Source organism: Anguilla anguilla, chromosome 13 (assembly GCF_013347855.1).
Source record: "Anguilla anguilla isolate fAngAng1 chromosome 13, fAngAng1.pri, whole genome shotgun sequence".
Classification (NCBI taxonomy): Eukaryota; Metazoa; Chordata; class Actinopteri; order Anguilliformes; family Anguillidae; genus Anguilla; species Anguilla anguilla.
Genome location: NC_049213.1, coordinates 4,671,409 through 4,692,145, shown reverse-complemented (window position 1 = coordinate 4,692,145; position 20,737 = coordinate 4,671,409). Strand labels below are relative to the sequence as shown.

The 20,737-nt window shown below is 47.1% G+C and overlaps 1 protein-coding gene across 3 annotated transcripts in view; it reads left to right on the top strand.

Annotated features, from left to right (window-relative positions):
- Positions 1-20,737, top strand: part of itga7 (integrin, alpha 7) — a 59,565-nt gene that overhangs the window by 17,282 nt on the left and 21,546 nt on the right. For 2 of the 3 annotated variants that reach the window (XM_035388913.1, XM_035388915.1), the window contains exons 2-9: positions 5,892-6,019; positions 6,468-6,547; positions 8,547-8,802; positions 10,626-10,757; positions 17,967-18,174; positions 18,768-18,961; positions 19,333-19,421; positions 20,036-20,163. In XM_035388913.1, coding sequence (XP_035244804.1) covers positions 5,892-6,019; positions 6,468-6,547; positions 8,547-8,802; positions 10,626-10,757; positions 17,967-18,174; positions 18,768-18,961; positions 19,333-19,421; positions 20,036-20,163 — 1,215 coding nt within the window. Of the gene's footprint in view, positions 1-5,891; positions 6,020-6,467; positions 6,548-8,546; positions 8,803-10,625; positions 10,758-11,340; positions 11,449-17,966; positions 18,175-18,767; positions 18,962-19,332; positions 19,422-20,035; positions 20,164-20,737 lie in introns of all 3 variants that reach the window. The other variant, XM_035388914.1, reaches the window with a different exon arrangement.

Here is a 20,737-nt window from a genome sequence, read left to right as displayed (position 1 = left end):
TTTTAATATGTTTTCCCAGAAGAAAAATGCTTTGCACCACTGTATGTCTGCAGCTTGTGAGTCTGATAAACAAAACACCGTCCTGGTTTTCAGTTCAGGCTGCAGCTGCTACCCTGAGTGGAGCAGGGCTCTTGGCTTCTGCTGTGGGAGACCAGGAAGAGGCAAGGTCACAAACTCCACATTATCATCCATAGATTAGGAAATAAAGACGGCGAGGAAATCGTCGGCTGGTTCTCGGCCAGCGCCCTGTTCCGGGGTGGTGCTTCATGTTCCGGGGGTGCTGTCCCAGCTGTCCCTGCTCCTCCTCGGACGGCTCGGGACAGGCCAGAATGGGATGGGAATTCCAGAGGCTGAGCGGGATAAAGGCTCCAGTGAGTCACACCACAGATATTTCAGCTGTTGTTGTCCTTGCGTTGTAAAAAGCTGATAATCGGGCAAAGCTTGGGCGGTGCTTGCCTTGTTCACGGTCAGCCATTTTGCTCCCTTTGTCAGTAATGTGTCAGCTGTAGGCTGTGAGATTGTAGTTAGGGTTATGGTTAGTAATGGCTATTTGAAGTGTTTTTCACTGGTTCACAGGCCCCAGGCTAACAGGAATTAGTTGGCGAGGCACTCTGGCCTCTGGAAAGGCCCTCTGGGATATCGGTGGTCTTATACAAGTTATTCATGGTGTTTGTAAGATGGCAGCAGCAGGACGCAAGAAAGAGAAAGAATGATGAAAGGGACCGATGGGAGACTGAAGCCGGAAGGTTGGGCTGAATTATGGTTTCGAATCGTTTTGAAACCGGGGGGGGCGGTCCTGAAAGACTTCATTCCATGTAGGTCTCCTTTTTATGCCAAATGGCCTCTACCCTTCACCTGCTGTGGGTAAATTACTGAGACACACACTGAGAAACAAACCAGGAGACTGGAAAAATAAACACTGGTGAACGGCCGACCGAATGCAGGTCACCATGCGGTTAACGAGCACTGCCGGCGAAACTCACGCGGTCGGTGACATCACTGTGACATCACTCCTGAATGTGGACTGTAGACTGGTGAACACAAAGGACCACTTCTGCTTTCGGCTTCGATCACTGGCGCTGTTCGTGTTTCACGTGAACAAAGGAGACTTGCAAGTAGTTGGGTTTTTAGTTTTCATACACCATGACATGCGGTGCCATTGCATGACTGAAATATGCCCACAAAAAAGGACTTCTGTCAAAATCCAGGCTATTTTATATTTTGTCTGTTCGTGTTTCACATGAACAAAGGAGACTTGCACATAGTAAGGTTTTTAGTTTTCATACACCATGACATGCGGTGCCATTGCATGACTGAAATATGCCCACAAAAAACTTCTGTCAAAATCCAGGATATTTTATATTTTGTGTTATCAAATTCCAAGTCTGGGAGGTTTTTGTTATCAGGGGTAAATTGGAAATGGAAAATCTTACCAAAAAGGGTTTACTACACCTTACAGGCAGCCTTTCTGTAGTTTTCAGCTTGATTCAGGTCATAAACTGCTATTTTTTCTTCTTTAAAAGAATTTTCTTTCTGTCGTGCTCTATGTTAGATATTGTCATTCATTTTAATGTTGAATAAATCTGATGCTTTCTAAACTAAACTTTTAACAGGATCTCACCTTTGGTGAATCTAGTTATGGCTTTTTTTGAATTGGAAACTCATGGAAGATTCATAAGCAAGAATGTGTTGAAAATAACAGAAAGAAAATTCCAGGAATGCACAGTACGTTTCCTTTTTAGTCCAAACCCTGTACCGTCGTTACTGTTAAAGGAAGGGGGGTCGAATGTTCCTGAAAGCTAGTGGGATATCACTTACCAGGACGCCCCCCCCCCCCCAGCTCTGACCCCATCATTGAAGTCTCAGCAATCAATAGCGCTGAAAGATTTACTCCCTGCCTCCCAGCCTTCGGCTCGATACCCTGCTTTTTGGATCTGGCTCGATGTCGGGATGGTCTCTCTTAAGAGATGGGCTGGTTTTGGTGATTTAATTAGGCTGAGCGCAGTCTCTCGTGCTTTTAGCTAGCGCTGCTGCTCCTCCTGAGGGAATGGATGAGGTGCGGCTGTCGAGGCTTCTGCGGTTCAGCACCGCGTGAACTCGAGCGAGAGACCTTAGGGAAAGGGTACATACCGCCATATATTGCAATATATATGGCATATACTGCAAATAAGCTGACTTTTTACATTATGATGAATATATTTCACAGCGTCATATTTTAAAAAATGCATAATGCAATATCTGAAAGCAGAAATAATTTGTATATCTGGCCATAAAATTATGAATTGTTGTAATATGTTAGAACAAGTTTTATTTCCATTTCCATTTTGGGTCTGTCTCATATAAAGCCCAGTGAAAACTTTAACCCATATATACAGTGAGTGTCTCATATATGCAATGGGTCTGTCTCATATATGCAGAAGTAGCTTAAGAGGTCTGGAGCTCTTGAGCCTGATGAGAGAAGTCATCCGAGGAGAAAGAGAGAGGGAGGGAGAGCGGAGATGAAGACGGGATGGCGAGGGACGGAGACGGGCTTGCGATGAGGAGGAGCGAGAGAGAGAGAAAGAGAGAGAGAGAGAGAGAGAGAGACAGAGACAGACAGAGATAGATAGATGCATCTGAACCCGTACCTGAATGAACGTTGCCCTTTCTCTAGCGGCAGTGGGGTGTCGTGGTTAGGGAACTGTGCTGGGAAGTAATGGTTGCAGGTTTGATTCCCAGGCAGGACAAGGCCATTATGCCAGAAACATTTCATTTCCTCAGTCGACATCCAGCTGTGTACAGAGGTACTCTGTTTAAAACATGCTAAAGTTGTGCAAGCCCCTCTGGATAGGAGTGTCTGCTGAAATGGCAGTAATCCTCTAATGACTCCCTCTTCAACTCTGCGGTCAACATGAATAAACGAAGACTACACATTGCATATACAAACTCATACCAACTTTAAACGCAACACCCATTTTCAACAATATGCTGAATAAAATAATTCTTATGATTGTCGGTTTTTGTGAGTAGCATATAACTGGCCTGCACATTTTTTTTTCTTCAAATTGTACGTTTATCTAGACAGTATTTTAAATATAGAGCATTAAATACACATCGTCCTCAACAGTGGCACTATCCGACACTTCCGGACAGTGACACAACATTCCAAACAGTCACTTAGTGCTCTGAACAGTAGCACAGCGTTCCAAACAGCCGCACAACATTCTGAGAAGTAGCGTAGCATGCTTAACAGGCACCCAGCATTCTGAACAGTAGCACGGCATTCTCACTGTTCACTGGTAAACCACACAGTGGACTGAGTACATAGTAGCGCACAGAGGTTGTAATCTAACACCAGCCAGCATGAAAATAAAAACGCATAATGCTAAAGCAAGTGTGAGTGTGTGTGTTGTGCGTGTGTGTGTGCGTGTGCGTCTGCATGTGTGTGTGTGTGCGTGTGTGTGTGTGTGTATTACATTACAACATTTTGTAGATGCTTTTATCCAGAGCAACTTACACAGATTGCATTTTATGTATGATCCATTTATGAAACTGGGCATTTACTGAACCACTTCAGCTTAAGTACTTAGCTCAGAGCCAAAGTCACTGAATTACTTTGCCCCCGTAGTGCGTGAGTGTCTCCTCACATTAGACATTTGTCAGAATCGTTCGGCGGAATGTTTTGGCTGCGTTGCTTTTTTACAAATGTCCGCCCACCAGCATCGCTCCCACTTTGCTGCGTTAAATACCAGACCCCCCACACACACGCGCTCACACACATGCTCACACCTGTCCCGCTGTGCACACATATGGGGGTCAAACATAAACCAAATTGAGCCCCTGCGTAAGGGCTTCACATGCAGCTCGCCTCTCTTTAATGGGCTGTTCCTGGCTCATTTTATAATCACTGCGCCATGCTGGAGAATATAGCCCCACCTCATTAATAGAATTATATGACAGCTGACACTGCATGGCTAATGTTGTCACTCATAATAACACCGTGTGCACAATTCAACGTAACGCTGTATGTTTTAATAGTCTGTGCAGAGTGACTGCATTAGTTCACTTTTGTTCAACTGTGTGCTATAAAGCCTACATAACGTGGTCACAAGCATGACCTGTCTTAACCAGTCATGACAGCATATGACGTATGACACTGTCATAATTTATTAAACTAACTTTACAGAAGCATAAAACGCAGAGAAGCTGATTTAAAATGATCACCACGCGCATTACGGCAGCTACAGTCATGAAGTGAGGCTGTAATGCTGTGGCTCGTAGACGCAGTCAGACGGAGAGCAGGATGAGGGAGCAGCCTGGTGAGTAAGAAGAGGGGCAGCCGTAGTGTGAGCCAAGTCCCTGGGTGGTGGAAGGGCGGGGGGGGGGGGGGCTGGAGTAACAGTGGGATTGAGGGGTAAGGATGGGGGAGGGGTGGGGGGCACAGCTGTTCTGTCTCCTGCCACCCCCCCCTCCATTAAATTATTGACTCCAGGCCTGGTTGGCAGAGGGGTGGAGACAATATAAGCTCACAGCAGCTGCTGTCGGTGTGTCTGTGAGGGGACGGGGCTTGGCGGGGGGGGGGGGGGGGGGGGGGGCTCTCTGCACACACGCTCTGTCGGAACGCGATGACGTACAGCCTACGTCCTGGGGGGGGGGCGTGTGGTGGATTAATTCCAGGACACTCTTAAGACCCCCCCTCCCACCACTACCCCCCCCCCCCCTCACCCCCCCTCATTTGTCAGCTCTGCTCATCTGGCCTCTTTCACCCCGCCAGCCCTCCAATATTTATAGCAGGGGTGGCGATAGGAGACGTGGAGGCGCTAATTTAAGCAGTTTTTACATCTCTCCCCTCACACTTGTTTTCCCTCTCTCCTTTTCTCCTCTGCTGCCCTCTCTGTTTCTTTCCATCCTTTGCCTCTCTCCCGCTATCTCCACTCCACCCCCCCCCCCCCCTCGCTGATCTGTGAATGGCAGGCTGGAATGTGGCTCAGCGATCCGCTTTTAAATAGACCCTTTGACCAGCCGGCCCAAATAAGGCTGAGCCCAATGACAGGACCCAAAATATCAGCTGCCATTGCCCTGAACATAGACCTGCTGTGCGTCTGTCAGAGAGGCTCAGGTGGAGAGCACTAGCCAGCGCTAATGCTAATGCTGCTCAGGTGGAGAGCGCTAGCCAGCGCTAATGCTGCTCAGGTGGAGAGCGCTAGCCAGCGCTAATGCTGCTCAGGTGGAGAGCGCTAGCCAGCGCTAATGCTGCTCAGGTGGAGAGCGCTAGCCAGCGCTAATGCTGCTCAGGTGGAGAGCGCTAGCCAGCGCTAATGCTGCTCAGGTGGAGAGCACTAGCCAGCGCTAATGCTGCTCTGGGTCTGTCTGAGAGGCTCAGGTGGAGAGCGCTAGCCAGCGCTAATGCTGCTCTGGGTCTGTCAGAGAGGCTCAGGTGGAGAGCGCTAGCCAGCGATGCTGCTCTGGGTCTGTCAGAGAGGCTCAGGTGGAGAGCACTAGCCAGCGATGCTGCTCTGGGTCTGTCAGAGAGGCTCAGGTGGAGAGCACTAGCCAGCGCTAATGCTGCTCTGGGTCTGTCAGAGAGGCTCAGGTGGAGAGCGCTAGCCAGCGCTAATGCTGCTCTGGGTCTGTCAGAGAGGCTCAGGTGGAGAGCGCTAGCCAGCGCTAATGCTGCTCTGGGTCTGTCAGAGAGGCTCAGAGTAGCATTAGCATTAGGTGGAGAGCATGTTGGTGTTCCTGGTTTAAAGCTTCATTTTAAACCCGACGGGTGTAGCTGAGGTCAGCCAGAGTCAGCATATGCCACTGGAAAAAATTAAAAGCAGATCTCAGTATCTCAGGATGGAAGTTGAGCTGATCCATTTGGATAAAATAAATAAATGTGTGTGTGCATGTATGTGTTCTCCCTGCAGGATCCTGGTGGGGGCGCCCCAAGCGCGTGGGCGGAAGGCCCAGAGGTTCACTCGTCCAGGGGCTCTGTACCGCTGTCCAATCAGCGCTGAGGAGCACGACTGTGAGCGGGTGGACATTGATGGTGACGGTGAGGGACCAATCACAGCTGAGCATCATAACAGTATGGTGCTGAGCTTTATAATACAATACAAAACATAGCTGAGCATCATAACACAGAACACAGCCCAGATAATAATATATAACACAGAACACAGCTGAGTTTCATGATATATAACACAGAACACAGCTGAGTTTCATAATACCGATATACAGGACAGCTGATCTTTATTACACAGGACACACCTGCGTACCATAGAACATAACACAGAGCACAGCTGAGCTTCTTAATGGAATTCACAGCTGTGCATCTTAAGACACACAACACATTGCAGCTGAGCATCATAAAAGAGTGCACAGCTGACCATCAAAACAGAATAACAGAGCATTTGAGAGCAAATACCGAATGTGGACAGAATGTGATTTTCACAGCAATGAACTGGTTGCTGGATGCTGAAATTCCGTCCTTTTGTCCACAGTAAAGACTGACCGAGAGAGCAAAGACAACCAGTGGCTCGGGGTGACTGTAAAGAGCCAGGGAATTGGAGGGAAAGTTGTGGTGAGTGTGTCCTCATCCTGCCTCACCTGCATTCTGGAATGTATCCGTATTATTTCAGTCCAACAAGCGTCAGGGACCTGAGGCTTATATTCAAGGTCCGTCTGGTGCAGGTAACAGAAAATAGAAGACTTCAGCTCTGGCCCTTGATCAGTGTCTGTGTGATGCACACCGTAAATATAATCAGAACTGTCTGTTCTCTAATGGCTTGCCTGAGCCCTTTCAGTTTAATCACAGCACTGAGGCCACTCTGGAGAGTGTGACACATGATCTAAAGAGTGCCGCTAATGCTGGGTTCGTACACATCATCCTATTACTGCACACGAGCACTGCATCAGATACTGACAACCACAACATCCCCCTCAGTAGAACGGAAGCTGTCCTTTGGGTTTTCAGGCAATGTATTACAGCAGTTAAGGTCTTATCTCACAGATAGAGAGGAGTTTGTCATCCTTGGTAACTGTAAATCTCAGTAACACAGGGTGTGGCACAGGCCTCTGACCTTGGGCCTCTTTGAATTTGTTTCTACATGATCCTCCACGAACCTGGGAGAAGTAATCGATTCTATACTAGCTTCTCATTTGAGGCACACCTTAAAAAACATACACAGAAAATACATCATTTAGGGACTCAGATACAAACCCCTGTACTGTGGGCCCACCTCTCTCTGTGACCCTCTCTGCTTTCCCCGTCTGATTAAGGTGAAAACACGCACAAGGAGGATGCACTGTCCGCTTTCCTTTAAAAGCAAATAACTATTTCTCTCTTTATGGAGTATATCTCCAGTCATACCTGTCTGTTGCAGATTGTGAGAACGGAGTAGCCACATTGATCACATCTTGTTTACACGACTGTTATTCTTCACCAGCAGGACTTCCATCCAGAATAGTTATACAGCTGCAGGTATATCAGAATGCTGCAGTTAGAATCCTGATACTGCTGCACATACGTCAGAAAACTGTAGCTAGAATACTGACACGGCTGCAGGTATATCAGAATACTGCAGCTAGAGTCATGATACTGCTGCAGGTATATCAGAATACTGCAGCTAGAGTCATGATACTGCTGCTGATATATCAGAATACTGCAGCTAGAGTCATGATACTGCTGCTGATATATCAGAATACTGCAGCTAGAGTCATGAGTATCAGGACGGAGTGTAGCACAGTGGGTAAGGAACTGGGCTTGTAACCGAAAGGTCGCAGGTTTGATTCCCGGGTAAGGATACTGCCGTTGTACCCTTGAGCAAGGTACTTAACCTGCATTGCTTCAGTATATATCCAGCTGTATAAATGGATACAATGTAAAATGCTATGTAAAAAGTTGTGTAAGTCGCTCTGGATAAGAGCGTCTGCTAAATGCCTGTAATGTAATGTAATGATACTGCTGCTGATATATCAGAATACTGCAGCTAGAGTCATGATACTGCTTCTGATATATCAGAATACTGCAGCTAGAGTCATGATACTGCTTCTGATATATCAGAATACTGCAGTCAGTTGCGTCTCCCGGTCTCTCGTTAGCATGGCGGCTCGGTGCTCAGTAGCGTCTCCGGGTCTCTCGTTAGCATGGCGGGTCGGTGCTCAGTTGCGTCTCCCGGTCTCTCGTTAGCACGGCGGCTTGGTGCTCAGTGATCTCCCGGTCTCTCGTTAGCATGGCGGCTCGGTGCTCAGTAGCGTCTCCCGGTCTCTCGTTAGCATGGCGGGTCGGTGCTCAGTTGCGTCTCCCGGTCTCTCGTTAGCACGGCGGCTTGGTGCTCAGTGATCTCCCGGTCTCTCGTTAGCATGGCGGCTCGGTGCTCAGTAGCGTCTTCCGGTCTCTCGTTAGCACGGCGGCTCGGTGCTCAGTAGCGTCTCCGGGTCTCTCGTTAGCACGGCGGCTCGGTGCTCAGTAGCGTCTCCGGGTCTCTCGTTAGCATGGCGGGTCGGTGCTCAGTTGCGTCTCCCGGTCTCTCGTTAGCACGGCGGCTCGGTGCTCAGTTGCGTCTCCCGGTCTCCCGCAGACGTGCGCCCACCTGTACGAGATCCGGCAGCGCGTCCACCAGCCGTCGGAGACGCGCGACCCGATCGGGCGCTGCTACGTGCTGAGCGAGGACCTGACGGAGCGGGACGACCTGGACGGGGGCGAGTGGAAGTTCTGCGAGGGCCGGCCGCAGGGGCACGAGCAGTTCGGCTTCTGCCAGCAGGGCATGGCCGCCAGCTTCACCCCCGACAACAACTTCATCCTGTTCGGCGCCCCTGGCACCTACAACTGGAAGGGTAAGGACCGGAGAACGGGGGCTGTGTGCCACCACCAGGGGGCAGATACTGCGATTAACCCTTCACACCCCGCAGGTCACTGACAATGTTCAAACGGCCAATAGCTGAGCAATACACACTGGACCTGGGTGTGAACCTGTACATTTATAGACCGTAACATCTGATAAAATATTATAAAAGGTTACATTTATTTCGATACTTTATTTTTTACAGAAGTCTAACAACCTGAGTCAAATAATTATTTGTAAAAACGTCACTGTTACAATACAATTTACAATACCTTACAATACAATTCTAACAGGTTACTGACAGTTTTGAAAGGAACTATTGTTTTCGCCAACATTCTTTTTTAATTTGATTGTACATTTTGGTGTATAACATGGTGAAAATTCTCAGGGATTAAAATTTTGCCCGTGTTTAAAATACATATTTGGTTAAGATTTGGGTAAAGATCAAGAAGTTTTACAGCTGGTTTTGATTGCACTGGCAGCTATTTCTGCTGATTACTGTCAACAAAAATGTTCTGATATTTATTCATAATGCTTGCATAATATTAAAATAATAACTAAAATAAATTTGACTTGAAAATTCAGATGAATTTTCATATTATTAGCGAACTAACATCATTAGCAGTATGACCATTCCTGCAGAGGTCATTGACCTAAATAATATACAATCATGTAATGAAACTGTAGCAAAGTGATTAATGGTGATGTCAAGCACAGGCTTGTGAGAAAAATGTAAACTAAGTCATGCAGCTGATTTACTGACTAAAATATCAATTAAACTAAATTAAGTGGCTGGAAGAGTTTCCAACAAAGCATTTCATCACAACGATTGTGAAAGGAAATCAATTCAGAATTTCCATCAGGGATATTTTCTTAAAGGTAATTTCTTGTACAGGTTTATTCAGATTGAAAGGATACAGAAAGCTTATGCAGGTTCCGACAAAAGTGCCGCTGTAAAGTCACAGTTGATTCATGTGAGATAGAGGCTTATGTGGGTGTTATAAAAATATATTTAAACACTGTTTCCTGCTGGTGAGTGTATGTGCATACTGTGTGTGTGTGTGTGTGTGTGTGTGTGTGTGTGAGGCTGAACTCAGGGGTCAGTGAAAGTTATGTTTAAACAGAGCTTCCTGCTGGTGAGTATCAGTGTCCTTGTGCGTAGACTATGTGTGTGTTTACGCCACTGTCCCATTATGAATCATGTGTGTGTATTTGATATGTTTCTGTGACTGTTCTTGTGTTTATGTGAATTTGTGAAAGCGGATTGGCATTTGTGTGTGCGTGTGTGTGTCTGTGAGTGTGTGTGTGTGCGTTTGTGTGTGCACGTGTGTGCATGCGTGTGTGTGTTTGTGTGCATGTGTGTGAGTGTGTGTGTGTCTATGTGTGTGTGAGTGTGCGTGTGTGTCTATGTGTGTGTGAGTGTGTGTGTGTGTGCGTGTGTGCGTGTGTGTGAGTGTGTGTGTGTGTGTGTGTGTGTGTGTGTGTCTGTGTGTGTGTGTGTGTCTGTGTGAGTGTGTGTGTGTGTGTGTGTGTGTCTGTGTGTCTGTGTGAGTGTGAGTGTGTGTTTGTCTGTGTGTGTGTGTGTGTGTCTGTGTGAGTGTGTGTGTGTGTGAGTGTATGTGTGTGTGTGTGTGTGTGTGTGTGTGTGTGAGTGTGTGTGTGTGTATGTGAGTGTGTGTGTGTATGTGTGTGTGTGTGAGTGTGTGTGAGTGTATGTGTGTGTGTGTGTGTGTGTGTGTGAGAGTGTGTGTGTGTGTGTGTGTGAGTGTGTGTGTGTGTGTGTGTTGCTGTGCCTCTCACTTTTGTTCATTCCAGGAGAGCTGCGCGTGCAGCTCCTTAACCAGTCACTGCTGGATCTGGGTTTCTATGACGAGGGGCCCTATGAGGTGGCGGACGAGAAAGAGCAGAATGCCCAGCTGATCCCAGTGCCCTACCACAGCTACCTGGGTACGGCCTGCCCAGCGCCCTGCTGCCCCACGCCAGAGAGGGGGCTGGGGGAGAGCCGAGAAGTGGCGCGGACCGGCCTCAAATCGCACCGCTGCCCAAAACATCTGGGGTTTAGCTGCAGCCCCACAGTGCTTTTGCCTGGCCCAACTCCTCTCTTTCCACGCTGCCCAGCGCTAATGCGCTAACGGCTCTTCATAGCCCCTCTGCTTCTCACGCTAATGCAGATTTCTCATGTAGCCGGGTGGAGCATTTCAGCTTTTCCCTTTTAAAGGCAAATGGCCACACTGGCTTGGAGGTACAGCGAGAATCATAATCTTGAAGGTCAAGCTGCCCCCCCACCCCCACGCAGGGTTTGGCGTTCCCCGCAGGTGCTGTTTTTGGGGCCTTCGTCCGGCGTCCTGCTTCTCGTCCCTCTGAAAAGGTTCCCTGGTAGCGAGCACTGCGATGGCGGCTTGAAGTCACAAAACAGCACCGTTCTTCTCACCTGCACATCCCTTCTCTCTCTCTCTCTCTCTGTCTGTCCCTCCCTCACTCCCTCCCCCCCACACCCCTCCTCTCTCCCTCCGTCTGTGGGGCCCCCCAGGGCTCTTGTTCATGGCGAGCCCGGTGGAGGACGCGCTTGTGTACAAAACTCTGGAGCCCTCCGCCCGCCCCACCATCTTTGAGGACGTAGCTCAGAATAGCTACTTAGGTTTGTAGGCGTAAGAAAGCGTTGTTTGACCGGGGATATCGCCCTTTTTGTAGTGTTAGATTAACCCCCCCGCCCCCTCATCAAACTCCCCCCCCCCCCCGCGCTTACTCTAGGTTGGGTCTGCGAGGCTGTGTCGGGTTTGTGTAGAACTTGTGTAGAACTTTAGGAGGACTACTCCATGACAGAGAGACACATATCAGCACCACTGCCCATCACACAGCAAAACGTGTACTGATGCCCCACAGGTCTAATCAAGTTCATTCCCCTTTTGGGTGAATATATACACTGCTAGAGTTTATTTAACACTGATAGAGTTTATTTAACACTGTTAGATGTGATTTCACACTGAACTCAGTGGAGGCAATTCCTGTAGGGACAGCACTGCATAGCTGGGTCTTAGGACGATATGAGTTTGGTTATAAGGAGTGTGCCAGTGCTGGAAATGTACTTCTCATATGTACGGGACCCCAGATAAGCTGAGGACAGTGGTTTTGGTGTGATGTAGTGGTGCTGAGTGGCCTGTCTCTCTGGCTGTTTGGAAGTAGGCGTCTGTGCTGCTGTCAGTAGTGGAGCAGTAGTCTGTGTTGGTGTCGGTTCTGCCAGAATAGCGTCTGCATGTCTGTGTTACATCCGTATGGCTGTCCGGTGTTCCTTGGTGGTGGTTTGTAAGGACTGGACTAACGTAGCTGCCTGCTAATGCCTGGGAGGGTGGGGCACGTGGTAAAAACCACAGATTCTATAGAGCCCCAGATGCTCAGCTTCTGGGTTCCTTCTGTCCTCTTGGCTTCCCACCTACACAAGGTTCTGGTTGATACCAATAGTTCCTGGGGAGCGGCCATTGTTGAATGTCTTTTGCCTGAGTACTGTACTTTGAAGTTTCAGAAGCTGTTGTGAGTTAATAGAATCTGTGGTAAAACTCCTGATGAATGCATCTGACCCTTAATATGAGAGAGGAGGGAGGTACGGTCAGGCCCCTTAATATGAGAGAGGAGAGACCGTACGATCAGACCCCTTAATATGAGAGAGGAGGGAGGGTACGGTCAGGCCCCTTAATATGAGAGAGGAGGGAGGGTGCGGTCAGGCCCCTTAATATGAGAGAGGAGGGAGGGTGCGGTCAGGCCCCTTAATATGAGAGAGGAGGGAGGGTACGGTCAGGCCCCTTAATATGAGAGAGGAGGGAGGGTACGGTCAGGCCCCTTAATATGAGAGAGGAGAGAGGGTACGGTCAGGCCCCTTAATATGAGAGAGGAGGGAGGGTACGGTCAGGCCCCTTAATATGAGAGAGGAGAGAGGGTACGGTCAGGCCCCTTAATATGAGAGAGGAGAGAGGGTACGGTCAGGCCCCTTAATATGAGAGAGGAGGGAGGGTGCGGTCAGGCCCCTTAGGGAAGCCATAACTAGGGCTCTGCATTGCTGCATTAGTCCGGAGTGATTTAGGTTTATATATTATTAGAGGAATAAATCTTTTTTATTACCGTGAATGATTAGCTTCTTAAATCTGTGAATTTTAAATGCGGGGTGAACTCAACTTCCTTTGTCTTAAGTCATAGAGGTCGCAGTATCATCAGTATAAACTCTCTTATATTAACAAATAACCTTTCAGTCTGCTATATAATAACCAATAACCTTCCTGTTTGTTGTATGACAACCAATAACCTTTCAGTTTGTTGGACAGTGGTTTTTGCTTTGCTTTGAATTCTCTCTATGCAGATTGTTGACTCTCTCTCCTCCACCCACCCAGCTTTTCAACATCACAACCTCACAGCCACCACTAGCTGGCATGCCCCTAATAAACCCCTCAGTCACATGACTAGCACACGCATGCCTGTATTATGCACAGACTGTGTAGTATGACATCATCGGGTCATGCTGAAATACAGAGCAATGCCATCTAAGCTCATCATCATCACTAAGGTGTTTTTTTCAGTTGAAGTAATGCATTTATAGTTATGATATAAATCAAGGGTATCAAACTTCACGATTGCTATACTTTCTGTGGGTTTTTACTGTGTTTTGGCTCTTTGGTTATTGAACACCACACATTGTTTCCAAAAATCACAATCAAAAAATAAACCATGAAAACCCTCAGACACTGTGGCCCTCCAGGACTGGAGTTAAACCTGCAGACACTGCGGCCCTCCAGGACTGGAGTTAAACCTGCAGACACTGCGGCTCTCCAGTACTGGAGTTAAACCTGCAGCTACAGAAATTTTACACCTGTGATAGGTCCTACAGGAAAGTTTTGGAACTTAAACAGCACAAAGAGAAAAGAACCCCCTGATTTAATAAATGTTTTATGTGGGAGAAACATGATCCTCTCCAGGACGGATGTGATCGTAGTTTCAGCCCTATTATAAGCATCATTCCATTAAGTGATTTCAAAAAAAAAAAAAAGTTAAATTTAACTTACAGTACTGATTAGATCAGAGGTTATCAAACCCAGTACTAGGGGACCCCTGTATGCACTGGTATGTGTAACAGGTGATTCAGGTCTTTCAGAATTTTTTTGAAAATGAATCTTAACACAATGCATGTGTGGTGTATTTCATTTGTTCAATTATGTCCACACATTCAGCAATTAGGACTGAACTAACTTTCCCTGTGACTCTGAAGAGTTCAGTGAATTAAAAGGCAACTCCTTTCAAAAGGAATTGTGTCATCTAGAAAATTACAGGAAATGAAAACATTAGTTTGCCTGACAGGCTAACAGTCCGAGGATATTCATCATGGCATGCTCAGCTACTTCTGACATAATGTGACTTAATCATGTAAAGAATCCCTCAAGACAGTAAAAGTCTACGAGCATTTAATTAAGGATGATTAACGGCTCGTTGCTCTTAAGGTTGTGGAAGGGGGGGTAACCCAGCCCCACTGTAGGGAGTCAGGCTTCGAAAAGCCTGCACTCCACACAATGAAGTGGAACAGGAGTTAAACTGCCTCCATTAAGTCCAAGGAAAGCAGTAGTCATAAATCGCAGTTTACTGAGTTGGGTAATGCAGCGTTATTGTTTCACTGAAGGAAACCAGAAATGCACAATAGTTGTAACACTTAAACAGTAAGAGCCTGAAAATGGTTTTATGAGCAGTGCAGAATCTAATATTCATGTTGTAATTTCTAACAACTAAACTACTAAAGGGCATTCATTTGCAAATTAGGACCAGATGGTCAAATCTCTTGACTTCAGCGGTAGTTTATAGAAAACGGCTCCCAGAATCGCTCTAGTTTTATCCGGCTTACAGGTTTATCCTGCAGCCATAAAATTCAAAACCAGTGATCCCTTAAACAGTAAATATGAGAAAACAGCTCCATTCTGCTGCAGTTGCCACAGCCATCAGACCTTCACTAATGCTGAACGAAAGAACTTAATTTACTGCTTAATTTACACTGTAGGTAAAACATACACTTTATTAAATATAATTATTTTTTCTGTCTTTTCATGTTTTTTTTCTTCTACTGCCAGTAAGAATAGCTGTGTAGTGTTAACATAACTGGGAGTAATTAGTGTATGAAGAGATTTAAGCTACCAGTCAGAATAAAGGGATTAGACAGTGCACAGTGGGGTTCGAAGCAATTAGAAGTTCCATTTCCTATCCTAAGGCAGTAGTGCATATACACAGTATATAGTGCACATATACAGCACTATTTGTGTCTGGGTGTACTGTGTATGCAAACAGTTAAATCTTTCTTTCAATCGGTTTTATGGGTTCAAGTAGGCTTATTTTTTATTTATTTTTTGTTTTAGATATATTCTCATGTTAAAACAAATAAACAGCAGAACAATTACTTCAACATTAGCCAAATATAACCTATTAAACAGACATGCAATCCAGAGTATAACTGCTTTGCATGAACATGGTTCAGATTCACTTGTGGAAGGTTTTACTCAAGTTTTATACTTTTGGAGAATGTCTTGCATTCCATTACTGCCACCCTGGGATCACTCAGTGATTGTCTATCCGTCCGTCTGTCTGTCTGTCTGTCTGGCTGGTTGTCTGTAAGCGGCTTCAGCATGTTGACCTTAAAGCCCCCCCCATCATCACCCCCCATATGCATGTTTGGTAATATCACTGTTGAATGTTCTGTAATTTGCCTGTTTTTTTTCTCTCTCACTGCCCCCACCCCCCAAAAAAACTCACTAATAAAATGCATTATTCCCACAGCTAGCTGGAATGCGGCCACAGAAAATCACACATGCACCCCAGCATTCCATCACCTGCAGCTCCGCCCATTTTTACACAACCCCGCCCACATGCCAATGGTCACACCCACACACACACAATCCACACAGGCGACTGGTGAAATCCCAGGGCTGGAGCCAGTTCCGCTTAGTAATTAATTACATTTGCCCCCAGAAGAACATGATGGTCATGTATCCATCCATTTCCTGAACTGGCTGAAGTGAAGAGAACAGACCCAGCCCTAGCAATAGCACATACTGTATGGATCAGAGTGACCTTGGACTGATTTAACTGCAGTGGGAACAGCAGTTAAAAAAAAAAAAAAAAACCTCAGGCCTTTAACTCCATAAAGCTGAAGTTTAATTCCTTGGTGAGGAATTGCTGTTGTGCCCAAGAGTAAGATACCCCAGCAAATATCCAGCGATATAAAAGCTAACTGTGCTTTAAAGTGTGAGCTTAGCCAAACCTCGACCTGAACAGCGCATTCAGTTATGAGGGTTTAAGGTAGGGCTAGCCAACTCTGTCCCTGGAGATCTGCCATCCTCTAGGCTCTCATTTCAACGCTAATATGGCACACCTGATTCTACTGATTAGCAGCTCAATCAGATCTCTAGCTGTTGAATGAGTTGTGCTTTGCTAAGGTTGGGGTGGAAACCTACAGGATGGTAGATCTCCAGGAACAGGGATGGACAGCCCTGGTTTAAGGTCTATTCAGGGGAAAGACTTTGTATGATGCATTGCCATCTAGTGTTTTTTCATTTGAATTGCAATTGGCCAACTGTCATAGAAGGTAACCATGTGTTTTAAGAGTATCTTTATGGTGATTTCTCTGTCATTCAGAATGAATATATAAGGTAGCAAAAATGTTGCTAATTCTTAGCAATTAGACCTGCATGCCTCCAAATTCTTTTCCTGAGAAATTTCAGTGCATTTCAGTGCTGATAATGGCCCAACACATTGCTAAATTTTGTAATCGGTGTAAAACTTCACTTTAGAGATTTTATTTACAGAAAATTATCTGAAACAAAATGAAACATTTGTAAGATCAGTCAACATATTCTCTCCAACACGAGTCACAGCAAGCAGTGCACAATATTTCTTTCTTTTTACAAAAAACCTCATAAATAAATTAATCTTCATACCAAATGGCAGGGCCATAGATTTCTTTGCAGAGGTAGAGACTGTATAAAAAGCTGGAGAGCATCAGGAATTACATATGAAATACATGCATTCACATTACTGACATTTAGCAGACACTCTTATCCAGAGCGACTTACACAACTTTTATTCTGTTTTACGTAGTGCCCATTTATACAGCTGGATATACACTGAAGCAATACAAGCTAAGTGCCTTGCTCAAGAGTACAACAGCAGTGTCCTACCTGGGAATCAAACCTGTGTGCTACCCATTATGCTACACTGCCATCCACGTTTGAAACAGTGCTCATCGCAGTCTTCTCTATGTTAATATGTACGCTCAGAAGCTAATTTACGTGTGAGCAGGAGCGCGCTCATAAACTAATCTCCACGTGAGTGTGAGCATGCTCAGTAGCTAATCTCTGCGTGAGCGTGCTCAGTAGCTAATCTCCACGTGAGTGTGAGCATGCTCAGTAGCTAATCTCTGCGTGAGCGTGCTCAGTAGCTAATCTCCACGTGAGTGTGAGCGCGCTCAGAAGCTAATCTCCACGTGAGTGTGAGCGTGCTCAGTAGCTAATCTCCGCGTGAGTGTGAGCGTGCTCAGTAGCTAATCTCCGCGTGAGTGTGAGCACGCTCAGAAGCTAATCTCCGCACGAGTGTGAGCGCGCTCAGAAGCTAATCTCCACGTGAGTGTGAGCGTGCTCAGTAGCTAATCTCCACGTGAGTGTGAGCGTGCTCAGTAGCTAATCTCCGCGTGAGTGTGAGCGTGCTCAGTAGCTAATCTCCACGTGAGTGTGAGTGCGCTCAGAAGCTAATGTCCGCGCGAGCGCGCTCAGAAGCTAATGTCCGCGCGAGCGCGCTCAGAAGCTAATGTCCGCGCGAGCGCGCTCAGAAGCTAATGTCCGCGCGAGCGCGCTCAGAAGCTAATGTCCGAGCGAGCGCTCAGAAGCTAATGTCCGAGCGAGCGCTCAGAAGCTAATGTCCGCGCGAGCGCGCTCAGAAGCTAATGTCCGCGCGAGCGCTCAGAAGCTAATGTCCGAGCGAGCGCTCAGAAGCTAATGTCCGCGCGAGCGCGCTCAGAAGCTAATGTCCGCGCGAGCGCGCTCAGAAGCTCACAGCGGTGGCATGTGAGGGGCAGTGAGACTCCGCCCTCTCTCCGGCCCCGGGTCCGTGACCACGCCCCTCTGCCCCCTCCCGACGCAGGGTTCTCGGTGGACTCTGCCATGGCGGTGACGAGCCGGGCGGAGCTGACGTTCGTGGCGGGGGCGCCGCGGGCCAACCACAGGGGCGCGGTGGTGCTGCTGCGGAAGGACAACGTGTACCGCCTGGTCCCCCAGCACATCCTGTGGGGGGAGGAGCTGGCCTCTTCCTTCGGCTACTCCGTTGCCACCGCCGACCTCAACAACGACGGGTGAGTCCCCCCTATCCGCCTGCGCGTAGGACCCCACTTCCCGCGTGGAGTGCAGCAAGCCGCACACTTAATGAGGCCTGGCCTGGGGCGTAATGATTCCGATAAAATTTTTGTGTTATGAGTCACATAATTTCTCCACTGCTAGAAGTCGATGAGGGTTAAATTCCCTCTCACATAACTGCATGTGTATATGTGCAGATAAAGTGGTATTTACTGCAATTTTCTCTTAAATGAGTCAACACACCTGCTTATTCACATAAAAACCACACCTATGAATTTTATTGCTGTGAATATAACTGTAAAAGTGTCTTCACATATACTGCATGCAATATATGCAAAGGCCCATCTCATCCCCACCCACATCAGCAGTTTGGGAGCCACTGACTAAATGGTATATGTTCCATATGAGAACATATAACATTCCACATGTATGTTCTGCCGCTATTTGAGCTGCAGTTTTAATTGTTAGCTCTCCCATCTTCTCAATTGCCATCGATTCCTGAAAGATGTAGTCTGTAGGCTGTGACGTCAACATGGGCGCCATTTTCTTTTGTTCTTCTCTTTCTTTATCTCCCTTCTTTTCTTTCATTCAGATGGACAGATCTGGTCGTCGGAGCTCCCAACTTCTTTGACCGCAAGGCGGAGATCGGGGGGGCGGTGTACGTGTACCTGAACCCGTTCGGCCTCTGGGACATGGCGAAGCCCATCCGGCTGAATGGAGCCCCTGACTCCATGTTTGGCCTGACCGTCACCAGCCTGGGGGACCTGAATCAGGACGGCTATGAAGGTGCGCTTTGGCCCAGGGCTGCGTGCCTGTCTGCAGTTAAAGGGTCTGCTTAAATCAGGGGTATTAGCCTCCAGTCCTGGAGGGGGGGCAGTTTTTGCAGGTTTAACTCCAGACCTGCAGGGGGAGCTGCGTCAGCAGGTTTAACTCCAGTCCTGGAGGGGGCGCTGTGTCTGCAGGTTTAACTCCAGTCCTGGAGAGGGAGCTGTGTCTGCAGGTTTAACTCCAGTCCTGGAGGGTTGCAGTGTCTGCAGGTTTAACTCCAGTCCTGGGGGGGCGCTGTGTCTGTAGGTTTAACTCCAGTATATCACACTGCCTTCTTGAAAAAAGGTGGGGCCCCACTGTTCCTTACGCTCCTGTGTGTTTGTGCTCAGATCTCGCAGTGGGATCCCCTTTTGATGGTGATGGCAAGGTCTTCATCTTTCACGGATCCCATTCGGGTATCGACAGCAAGCCTGCCCAGGTACGGAAGGCGAAAGCGCAGTGTATTTGTCTACATAATGAAACGACACAATTCTGTTTCCTCATATGCTTCGGGGTTGCCTTGAACCATTTAAGGACAGCCTAATCACGGCTATTTTTGATAATCACCTTTTCTATCTGAACTATGATGACTTATTCAACTTTTTAAACAGACTGCTCAGTTCATGCAGTAAGATTTCATTTGGAAATCTGTGGGTGGGATAAACCTTCGGGACCCGGAATGCAGGCGTTTACACACAGTACAGCTCAGGCAGCGATAAAAATGCGCTGAGAGTCTATAACAGGAGACAGCAAATGTATGCTATTAGATCTTCCATTACATTACAACAGCAGTGTCCTACCGGGGAATGAAACCTGTGACCTTTAGGACCAACCCCTTAACCATTATACTACACTGCCACCCCCATATACAGCATCTTATAGTATAAATATATGTCCTGTAAACACAATGTTAAAACAGGACAGGTCAGATATAAAATCACCCAGAAGAACAAATAGTCTTGAACAACCAAGAATGAAGACACGCTATGGCATCAGACTCTGGCAGACTCATATTCTGAAATGTTCTCCTGTGAACCTCCGTTTGTCGTGCAGGTGCTGGACGGAGAGAGCATGGGAATGACCGGATTCGGCTACTCCATCTCCGGGGGCGTGGACATGGACGGGAACTCGTACCCGGACGTGGCTGTGGGCTCCCTGAACGATCAGGTAGCTCTGTACAGGTGAGCTCTGCTCCAGGGGTCCAGCTTCCGGAACGATCTGTGAAGGGCTTGGCTACAGCCGTGGACACTCTGATGTGTCACACGATAGACAGACGAGGTGAAAAACATTAAATAAATTCATTAGAAAACGTGTTACAAGTGCTCCCATTGACATTGGACAAACAGATGAAACATGTATATGCACTTCACTAGTTACAGTGTTAATTCTATATTCAAGCATATGTCAGGCTAAATTTCAAACACTAAAAATATTCAAAAACGTATGGTTCAAAATAAAAAAATACCTTCCAAATAACTAAATAACTACAATAGTGTCAGTCGCTTTGTAGATGGCATAGAGATACACATTATACTAAAAAGAGTGGAGCAGTCCTCACTGCGTATGAAATACATACATCCAAATATATATGTTTAGCACATATATTTGAAATCCTGCCAGTCCCTGTGTTTTATTCAGGGGCAGGTCACATTGTCACAGGAAATTTGGGAAGCTCTGTTTTTAGGTGACAGATTGGTAGTTTCCCAGCAGGGTTTGACCTTTGATGGCCGTTCCACACGGTAAGAGATACGAATA